The sequence below is a fragment of the Sapajus apella genome, unplaced genomic scaffold (assembly GCF_009761245.1).
Source record: "Sapajus apella isolate SASKATOON/1434 unplaced genomic scaffold, GSC_monkey_1.0 scaffold88, whole genome shotgun sequence".
NCBI classification, from domain to species: Eukaryota; Metazoa; Chordata; class Mammalia; order Primates; family Cebidae; genus Sapajus; species Sapajus apella.
Genome location: NW_022437028.1, coordinates 6,727,646 through 6,738,236, shown reverse-complemented (window position 1 = coordinate 6,738,236; position 10,591 = coordinate 6,727,646). Strand labels below are relative to the sequence as shown.

Below are 10,591 nucleotides of genomic sequence, written 5' to 3'. Positions count from 1 at the left end.
TTCCGAGTTCAAGTGATTCTCCTGCCTCAGCCTCCTAAGTAGCTGGGAATACAGGCATGTGGCACCACTCCCAGCTAATTCTGTATTTTTAGTAGAAATGGGGTTTCTCCATGCTGGTCAGGCTGGTCTCAAACTCCCAACCTCAGGTGATCTGCCCACCTCGGCCTCCCAAAGTGCTGGGATTACAGGCGGGAGCTACAGTGCCTGGCAAGCTTTGCTCTTCTAGTATTTTAAGTATCAACCACTACTCAAACGATGGAGTTAGGAGTGCCCACTCCTCTAGGGTGGCCAACTGACTGGGCTTTCCCAAGACTCTCCTGGTTTTAGCACTGAAGGTCGCACTTCCTGGGAAACCCTTCGGTCCTAGGATCAAACTAAGACAGGTGTGGTCACCCTGTTTTTTTTTTTTTTTGAGACGGAGTTTTGCTGTTGTTGCCCAGGCTGGAGTGCAATGGCATGATCTCGGCTCACCGCAACCTCCGCCTCCTGGGTTCAAGCAATTCTCCTGCCTCAGCCTCCCGAGTAGCTGGGATTACAGGCATGCACCATCATGCCCAGCTAATTTTTGTATTTTTAGTAGAGACAGGGTTTCACCATGTTGACCAGGATGGTCTCGATCTCTTGACCTCGTGATCCACCCGCCTTGGCCTCCCAAAGTGCTGGGATTACAGGCTTGAGCCACCACGCCCGGCCTCACCCTGTTATTTTTATTTTATTTTATTTTAGGACGGAGTGTCTCTCTGTCCCCCAGGCTGGAATGTAGAGACACAATTTCAGCTCACTGCAGCCTCTGCCTTCCCAGGCTCAAGCAATTCTCCTGCCTCAGCCTCCCAAGTGGCTGGGATTACAGGTGCTCCCCACCACGTCCGGCTAATATTTTTTTTTTTTGTATTTTTAGTAGAGATGGAGTTTCACCATGTTGGCCAGGCTGATCTCGAACTCCTGACCTCGGATCATCCACCATCTCAGCCTCCCAAAGTGCTGGGATTACAGGCATGAGCCATCTTATTGAGTGTCAGGCACGGTGCTGGGCACTGCACGTCCCTGCATCATTTTACCTATGGCCAGTGTCAAGGTAGGTTCGCTTTTGCCCATTTTGTGCATAAGAAAACAGCCTTAGAGAGGGTAGGTTCCTTATGTAAGCCCAGGGTAGGTGGCACACGGTCTGCCAGTCTGCAAAGCACTGGTATCTTCCAGCTGGTAGTCCTTGCTCCTGGGGTGCCCAGTTCTGGGTCCTAGGGAAGGTAGGTTAAGATACCCAGTGGCAGGAACTGGGTGAGGATTTGCTGCCCTCTTGTGGCAAAACAGACAGAACCCTGGGTGTGAGACTCCTGGGCATCTTCCAGGTGGCCTTTCATCCCTGGGAGCAGGACCTCAACTCTGACCTCAGCCCTAGGAAGGTATCATATGAGTGGCTCCCGCCAGGGTCTGTGGTGGCCCTGTCCCATCCGGGAGTAACATAATCACTCAGGCTGTCACAGGCCCAGGGCCAGACTGCTGAGTTTGAGTCTGTGTGGCCCTGAGCCAATTGCTTTCTCCTCTGAGCCTCAGTTCCATCTCAGTAAAATCAGAATGATAGCCTGGGCAACATAGCAAGACCCCACCGCTACCAAATAAATAAATAAATAGCCGGGCGCGGTGGCTCAAGCCTGTAATCCCAGCACTTGGGGAGGCCGAGGCGGGTGGATCACGAGGTCAAGAGATCGAGACCAACCTGGTCAACATGGTGAAACCCTGTCTCTACTAAAAATACAAAAAAAAATTAGCTGGGCATGGTGGTGCGTGCCTGTAATCCCAGCTACTCAGGAGGCTGAGGCAGGAGAATTGCCTGAACCCAGGAGACGGAGGTTGTGGTGAGCCGAGATCGCGCCATTGCACTCCAGCCTGGGTAACAAGAGCGAAACTCAGTCTCAAAAAAATAAATAAATAAAATAAATAAATAAATAAATAAATAAATAAATAAAAGATTCACTGAGGCCAGGCACGTTGGCTCACGCCTGTAATCCCAGCACTTTGGGAGGCTGAGGCGAATGGAACACCTGAAGTCAGGAGTTCGAGACCAGCTGGCCAACATGATGAAACCCCGTCTCTACTAATAACACAAAAATTAGCCAGACATGGTGGCAGGTGCCTGTAATCCCAGCTACTCAGGAGGCTGATGCCAGAGAATTGCAGGAACCCTGGAGGCAAAGGTTGCAGTGAGCTGAAATTGCGCCATTGCACTCCAGCCTGGGTGACAAAAGCGAAACTCCATCCCCCTCAAAAAAAAGATTAGCTGAGTGTGGTGGCTGACCAGCCTTTAGTCTTAGCTACTCAGGAGGCCAAGGCTGAAGAATTGCTTGAGGCCAGCTTGGGCAACATAGCATATCTCTACAAAAAAATGTAAAAAATTAGCTGGTTGTGGTGGTGCATGCCTGTAGTTCTAGCTTCTCTGGACACTGAGGCAGGAGGATCCCTTGAGCCCAGGAGTTCGAGGCTACAGTGAGCTACATTGGCACCATTGCACTCCAGCCCAGTAACAGAGTGAGGCCCTGTCTATTGAAGAATATATATCTGGGCCGGGCACGGTGGCTTATGCCTGTAATCCCAGCACTTGGGGAGGCTGAGGCGGGTGAATCACAAGGTCAGCAGTTCAAGACCATCCTGACCAACATGGTGAAACCCCGTCTCTACTAAACATACAAATATTAGCTGTGCATGGTGGTGTATACCTGTAATCCCAGCTACTCAGGAGGCTGAGGCAGGAGAATTGCCTGAACCTGAGAGTCAGAGGTTGTAATGAGCCTAGACCATGCCACTGCACTCCATCCTGGGCAACAGAGCGAGACTCCATCTCAATTAAGAAAAAAAAAAGAAAAGACCCCCTTTAATTCCACCCTGGGCTGCTAGAAAACCACCCACTATCAGGTAGCCAGGAACGACCTTTGGAGAACACACACAGCACCCTCCAGGTACCATCCACTTGTTTACCATTCTTCTGCCTGGGGACTCAGTGGGAAGGCGGTCCTATACCCAGGAGCCCACATCCCCCCAGCAAATGTTTATTTTATTTTTATTTATTTATTTATTTTGAGACAGAGTCTTGCTCTGTTGCTCAGGGGGGACTGCAGTGGGGTGATCTCAGCTCACTGCAACCTCCGCCTCCTGGGTTCAAGCACTTCTCCAGCCTCAGCATCCTGAATAGTTGGGAATACAGGCATGCACCACCATACCTGGCTAATTTTTGTATTTTTAGTAGACATGGGTTTTCACAACGTTGGCCAGGCTGGTCTCAAACCCTTGACCTCAGGTGATCTGCCCACCTTGGCCTCCCAAAGTGCTGTGATTACAGGCGTGAGCCACCACACTGGGCTTTTGTGGTCATGGAATGGTTTTGTGTGATGTTGGTGTCCTGGAAATTACTTATGTTTGACAAGAGAACACCAAGACCCAGCTGTAACTGCCTGGCCAGCTCTCAGTGAAACAAAACAGGAATGGGACAGAGCTTCTCCTTCACATACTTTCTCTTTTTCCTTCTCTTGTCCCACTGGTCACAAAACCCACAGCATTACCTCGCCGATGACATATCTGCTAACCCCAAGGCTGTAGTCATACAAATAGCCATTCTTCTATGCTCTCGTAACATTTAATCAGGCCTCTTATTTGAAGAATTCCAGAGAGGCCTTAGGAGAGATCCAAATATCGAATGAAGCTTGCAGTGTACCACCTTGGGAAGGAATGTGGAACAACTGATTGATTGCCTTGTTGCCACCGGCCACACCACCAGGTGACTCAAGATAACCATCGCAACCAGATATGGGACCCGCAAACCCTCACCTGCTTTGCCCAGCCCAGCCTGCGTAACCTATACCTGATGTCAATTCCCATGCTTTGCCTCATAAAAAAATTTCCGCTGCTCTTTCCACACGTCAGCTGGAGGATGCCTTCAATTCTGCTTCCGTTGTCCCCCTGCACTCAAGCACAAGCTCTGAAATCAACACCTTGTCTGGGAAATCTGCTTGGACCCCTGTTAAGCTTCATTACAAGGGGAGCCAAACAGCCTGTAGTCTGTAACATCAGATGTGAGCAACAGCTTTTCTTTCTCTTGCTCTCTCTTTTTTTTTTTTTTTTTTTTTTTTTTGAGTCTTGCTCTGTTGCCCAGGCTGGAGTGCAGTGGCACAATCTCAGCTCACTGCAACCTCCATCTCCTAGTTTCAAGTGATTCTCCTGCCTCAGCCTCCCAAGTAGCTGGGATTATAGGCGTGCACCACTATGCCCAACTAATTTTTGTATTTTTAGTAAAGACAGGGTTTCACCATGTTGGCCAGACTGGTCTCGAACTCCTGACCTCGAGTGATCCACCCATAAGCCATAAGCCACCATGCCAGAGTTTTCTCTTTCTCAAAGTCAGCTAAACAAAAAATCAGGCTTTTAAAAAATTAAAGTTAGTTTTAAAAAATCTTACTAGGACTGTAACCAGGGAAAGTCTTTCACAGTTTGTTAAACTGCTTCAAAACAGTTTCAGCACACATTTATATTTATATACAGTTTATATAAAAACATTTATATACAGTTGGTGGTCCCCTGCATGTGCTCAGAAGTTATATCAGGCGAGGCACGGTGGCTCATGCCTATAATCCCAGCACTTTGGGAGGCTGAGTCAGGGGGCAGATCACCTAAGGTCAGGAGTTAGAGACCAGCCTGGTCAACATGGTGAAATCTAGTCTCTACTATAAATACAAAAATTAGCCAGGCATGGAGGCCTGCCTGTAATCCCAGCTACTTGAAGGCTGAAGCAGGAGGATTGCTTGAACCCAGGAGGTGGAGGCTAAGTGAACCTAAATTGAACCACCGCACTCTATCCTGGGGGACAGAGTGAGACTCTGTCTCAGAAAAAATAAAAGTTATTATCAAATGTGCTCACGAGTTACAATAGAGCAAAATTTCATCAAGGCTTGGGTGTGAGGGTACAGCTAGTTATAGATTATAGAGGACTTGACTGGGTACGGTGACTCACGCCTATAATCTCCGTCAGCACTTTGGGAGGCCCAGGCGGGAGGATTGCTTGAGCCACCTTGTTTCTACAAAAACTAAAAATAAAAAAATTAACTGGGTGTGGTGGCATGCACCTGTAGTCTCAGCTACTCAGGAGGCTCAGGTGGGAGGATTGCCTGAATCCAGGAGTTCAATACTGCCGTGAACTATGATCACGTCCCTACACTCCAGCCTGGGCAACCAAGTGAGACCCTGTCTCTTTAAAAAAAAAAAAAATTATAGAGGCATAATCATTAATCCTGCCAGAGACTATGTACAGGAAGAGGCAAGGTCATTATTGAGCTTGTCTTTTTTATTTTTTTGAGGCAGTCTCGTTCTGTCGCCCAGGCTGGAGTGCAGTGTCGCAATCTGGTCTCACCGCAGCCTCCACCTCTCAGGTTCAAGGGATTCTCTTGCCTCAGGCACCCCAGTATCTGGGATTACAGGCACACACCACCACCACCGGCTAATTTTTGTATTTGTATTTATTTATTTAGAAATGAGGTTTCACCATGTTAGCCAGGCTGGTCTCGAACTCCTGACCTCAGGTGATTCACCCACCGCAGCCTCCCAAAGTGCTGGGATTACAAGCGTGAGCCACCATGCCCGGCTAAGTTTTGTATTTTTAATGGAGATGAGGTTTCACCGTGTTGGTCACGCTGGTCTCAAACTCCTGACACCTCGTGATCCGCCCGCCTTGGCCTCCCAAAGTGCTAAAAGTGCTAGGATTATAGGCGTGAGCCACTACGCCGGGCCTGAGCTTGTGTTTTCTAAAAATGCAGTGATTAAGGCAAGAGAGGTAGGAACCTGTGTTCTCTCTCCTGCTTGTTCAGGATGTTACCGGAGAGGACTGTGCTCAGTCACTGAGTCAAGGCCTTTGTGAAATCCTGCTCGCAAGCAGAATGAGCAGACAAGGTTCCTTAGGTTTGCTACTTTGTCTCACTACCAAGGCTCATTCATTGGCAGCGGTGTATTTGCAGAGGGCCAGGTATAGAGTAATTGGAGGAGGACAAAGGAGGCAGGCTCAGTCTTCAGGGAGCTCATGACAAGTTTGCGCTGTCTTATGTAAACCGGAGATTGTCAGAAATGGAGGAGGGGGGACCAGACCCAAGGAAGGGCCAGGACAAAGCCCGGAGGCGAGGAGAGCCAAGGGGGAGGAAGTGCCGAGAGCATCAGCAGGACTGCGCGGTGGCACAGAGACGCCCGTGGGGACTGGAGAGGCCGGCTGGGGCCAGGCTACTCAGGCACGGAGGGCCACCTCCCCTCCAGGGACGTGAGCGTCTAGCTGCACTCATTTGTTGTTCAGGAACAGGAAATGAAAACCCTCAGCTTTGATCACAATAACCCACGCCGGCCTCGGGTTCATGAATATTCAGCAGGCTGCTTCCGGCTTGCAACCCCGCCTCCGTCCTGTCTCTGTGGAGATTGCGCATGCGTTGCCGGCGCGCGGCTCTGTCGTCATACTTGCGCGCCGCCGCCGCAGCTCGCTGGGAAAACAGGACGAGTGTCATGGCGAGCTCAGCTGCCTCCTCGGTGCGACCGCCGAGACCCAAGAAAGAGCCGCAGACGCTCGTCATCCCCAAGAATGCGGCGGAAGAGCAGAAGCTCAAGCTGGAGCGGCTCATGAAGAACCCGGTGAGACAAGGCCCGGGCTCCGAGGCCCACCCCCTTCCTCTGTGGCGCCTCTAGTTTCCCGTGGGTCCATCTTCCCCGCCTCCAAATTCAGAAACTCAGTATCTGACCCTCCCCGAGCAGTCTTTGGCGGGAGAAGGCTGTCGTAGAGATAGTGAACTTCTTGTTTGTCCTTGTGTGAGGGCCCAGCTTGAATGAAAGCACGGTGGAGCGGCTTCCCGTGCTCTAAGACCCCTTCTAGTTTAGCTTTCTGGATATTCTAAACAACACTGATCGTTAGAGAGACAGTGGCCGAGACGTTTGGAGCGAGTCACTCCTCTCCAGCCCACACTCCCTCCGGGTCTCGGTCTCCTGGGTCATAAAAACAGTTGAACGAGAACGTCCTTTATATCTTTTTTTTTTTTTTTTTGTTAAATACAGACGTGGTTTCACTATGTTGGTCAGGCTGATCTTGAACTCCTGACTTCGGGTGATCTGCCCGCCTCGGCCTCCCATAGTGCTGGGATTACAGGCGTGAGCCACCGCGTCCGGCCGTCCTTTATATCTTTAACTGGAAAAGCTCGACTCTTCTCCCCTAGTAGTGTTATTAAAGGTGGCGGTTTCTAGCTGGAAACTATGGCTTAGGTTTCTCAGTTCTGCTCCGGTAAGTGTAGTCCTGGGAAGGTGTGGACTGTGTTATGCCCAAGAGTACATAGGATGAAAAAAGCCACGGCAGACGGAAGAACACAAAATCAGCTCTGTGCCCAAGTAGCAAAGCAGTCCTGCTTCATTAGTCCAATTAAAATTCTTTGGTCATAAGAGGTGTAATTTGGGCTGGGTGCTGTGGCCCCTGCCTGTAATCTCGGTGCTTTGGGAGGCCCGGTGGGAGGATGGCCTGAGGCCAGGAAGGAGTTCAAGACCAGCCTGGGCAACATAGTGGGTCCCTGTCTGTACAAAAACTAAAAAGTTGCCTGGCATGGTGGCATTCACCAGTAGTCCTAGCTACCCTGGAGACTGAAGCAGGAGGATCACTTGAGCCCGGGAGTTCAAGGCTGCAGTGAACTATGATCACACCACTGCACTCCAGCCTGAGGGACAGACCAAGAACCCATCTCTTAAAAAGAGACAGAGAGGCCAGGCATGGTGGCTCATGCCTGTAATCCAAGCACTTTGGAGGCCAAGGCGGGCGGATCACCTGAGGTCGGGAGTTCAAGACCAGCCTGACCAACATGGTGAAATCCCATCTTTAAAAAAAATAAATGAATAAAAATAAAATTAAATTTTAAAAAAAGAGACAGAGAGATGTAATTTTGTCAGCAAGTTTATATTTAGAAATGCTTTCATGTTTAAATGTTGCAGGACAAAGCAGTTCCAATTCCAGAGAAAATGAGTGAATGGGCACCTCGACCTCCCCCAGAATTTGTCCGAGATGTAATGGGTAATGTCTTTGTGTCTGTGTGTGTGTAAATAGAATTTTTTAAGGTAGATATAAAAACCCTGTAGTTAGTATTTGTTAAATCTCTGAGGAGGGGAACTACTCACTTGTTCAGTGTTTTGCTTTTACAATGATGGGGATATAGTTGCTTTTATTTATTTGTTTATTTGACATCAGTAATTTAGCTTAAGGATTATAGTTGCTTATGGTTTGGCACTGGAGAATTTTCTCCTGCCTTATTGCACTTTTTAAAAAATTTTTATTTTTTGAGGCAGTCTCACTCTGTCACCCAGGCTGGAGTGGAGTGACACTATCTCTGCTCACTGCAACCTCTGCCTCCCAGGTTCAGGCTATTCTTCTGCCCCAGCCTCCTGAGTAGCTGGGGCAGAATTGCCTGAGCCCGGGAGGCCAAGGCCAAGGCCTTGCAGTCCTCCTACCTCAGTCTCCCAAGTAGCTGGGACCACAGGCGTACACCCCTATACCTGGCTAATTTTTTTGTTTTTTTTTTTTGATGTTTTTTCACCATGTTGACCAGGATGGTCTCGATCTCTTGACCTCGTGATCCACCCGCCTCGGCCTCCCAAAGTGCTGGGATTACAGGCTTGAGCCACCGCGCCCGGCCCAAATTTTTTTATTTTTAGTGGACACTGGGTTTTGCTATATTGACCAGGCTGATCTTGAACTTCTTACCTCAGGTAATCCACCTGCTTCAGCCTCCCAAAGTGCTAGGGTTACAGCTGTGAGCAACCGTGCCCGGCCGTCTTCTGCATTATTCTTAATAATGCATTGTGGTTTTTTTTGTAAATAGAAATCATTTTATTATTTTGTTGGATCATAAATATCTACAGTCATACCATGGAGACAGTGCAGGTTTAGTTCCAGGCCACCTGGTTAAAGTGAGTGTCGCAGTAAAGGGAATCATACAAATTCTTTGGTTTCCCAGTGCATATACAAGTTTTGTTTATACTCTACTGTAGTTTGTTTAATGTACAGTAGCATTATGTCTTTAAAAAGCAACGTAGGCTGGGCGCGGTGGCTCATGCCTGTAATCCCAGCACTGTAGGAGACCAAGGCAGGAGAATCGCTTGAGTTCAAGACCAGCCTGGGCAACATAGCAAGACCTCATGTCTACTAAAAATTTAAAAATTAGCCAGGCATAGTGGTGCACGCCTGTGGTCCCAGCTACTTGGAATCCTGACTGAGGTGGGGGGATTGCTTGAGCCCAGGAGGCCAAGGCTGCAATGAGCTGTAATGCCTGCCATTGCACGCCAGCTTGGGTGACAGAGCAAGACCCTGTCTCAAAAAAAAAAAAAAGCTTGGCCGCGCACGGTGGCTCACACCTGTCATCCCAGCACTTTGGGAGGCCGAGGTGGGCGAATCACGAGGTCAGGAGTTCAAGACCAGCCTGACCAACATGGTGAAACCCCATCTCTACTAAAAATAGAAAAATTAGCTGGGCATGGTGGCGCACACCTGTAATTCCAGCTACTCAGGAGGCTGAGGCAGGAGAACTGCCTGAACCTGGGAGGTGGAGGTTGCAACTTCGTCTCAAAAAAAAAAAAAAAAAAAAGCTTAAGAAAAAACACTTAAAAATACGGTTGTTCTAAATATATTCTTTTCTAAGCCCCTTTTTTTTCATTTAATATATCATGAACATCTTTTCAGCTCTCTAGAAATCTAGCATGTCAAATGTGAAGTCATGGAGGAGGTGAGAAAGTCACTTAACCACAGCCTCCTGATACTGTATTTGAGTGGGATTTTTAGTGACTTCACATCCAACATTCATATAACAAATAATGAATGAAATCCATAATATGCAAGGTACTGGGCCAGTTCTGGATGCAGTGGGGAGAAAGGAAGGCATGGTCCTGTCCACGACTTCCACTTTCTGTTTCTTTAGTCCCCTTTGATTAAGGGTGGCCTGTATTGGTATTTAATCTAGAACTTTGGACTGTTCTGGCTACAGGTTCAAGTGCTGGGGCCGGCAGTGGAGAATTCCACGTGTACAGACATCTGCGCCGGAGAGAATACCAGCGACAGGACTACATGGATGCCATGGCCGAGAAGGTCAGTGAGCCAGGAGGCTGGCTGAGCTGCCATGTTTGGGCAGTGTGCATGTACTACCTTAAGAAAAAAGCATTTGGGGAAGCCAGGCGCAGGGCTGATGCCTGTAATCCCAGCACTTTGGAAGGCCAAGGCGGGCAGATCACCTGAGATCAGGAGGTGGAGACCATCCTGACCAACATGGAGAAAACCCGAATATTCTAAAAATGCAAAATTATCGGGGCGTGGTGGTACGTGCCTGTAATTCCAGCTACTTGGGAGGCTGAGGCAGGAGACTCACTTGAACCCGGGAGGCGGAGATTGCGGTGAGCCGAGATCGCACCATTTCCCTCCAGCCTGGGCAGCAAGAGCGAAACTTCATCTTGAAAAAAAGAAAAAGAAAGAAAAGAAAAAGCAAATGAGGAAGAATAGATGCAGCTGGTGTGGCTAGTGTGCAGTGTGCAGCACAGAACACAGAGTCCAGGTAAC

At 48.9% G+C, this 10,591-nt stretch overlaps 1 protein-coding gene across 1 annotated transcript in view; it reads left to right on the top strand.

The window, feature by feature from the left end:
- Positions 1 to 6,463: 6,463 nt before the first annotated feature.
- Positions 6,464 to 10,591, top strand: part of PRKRIP1 (PRKR interacting protein 1) — a 30,621-nt gene continuing 26,493 nt past the window's right edge. The window contains exons 1-3 of the mRNA XM_032255063.1: positions 6,464 to 6,648; positions 7,984 to 8,062; positions 10,026 to 10,126. Coding sequence (XP_032110954.1) covers positions 6,523 to 6,648; positions 7,984 to 8,062; positions 10,026 to 10,126 — 306 coding nt within the window. The 5' untranslated portion in view covers positions 6,464 to 6,522. The remainder of the gene's footprint in view (positions 6,649 to 7,983; positions 8,063 to 10,025; positions 10,127 to 10,591) is intronic.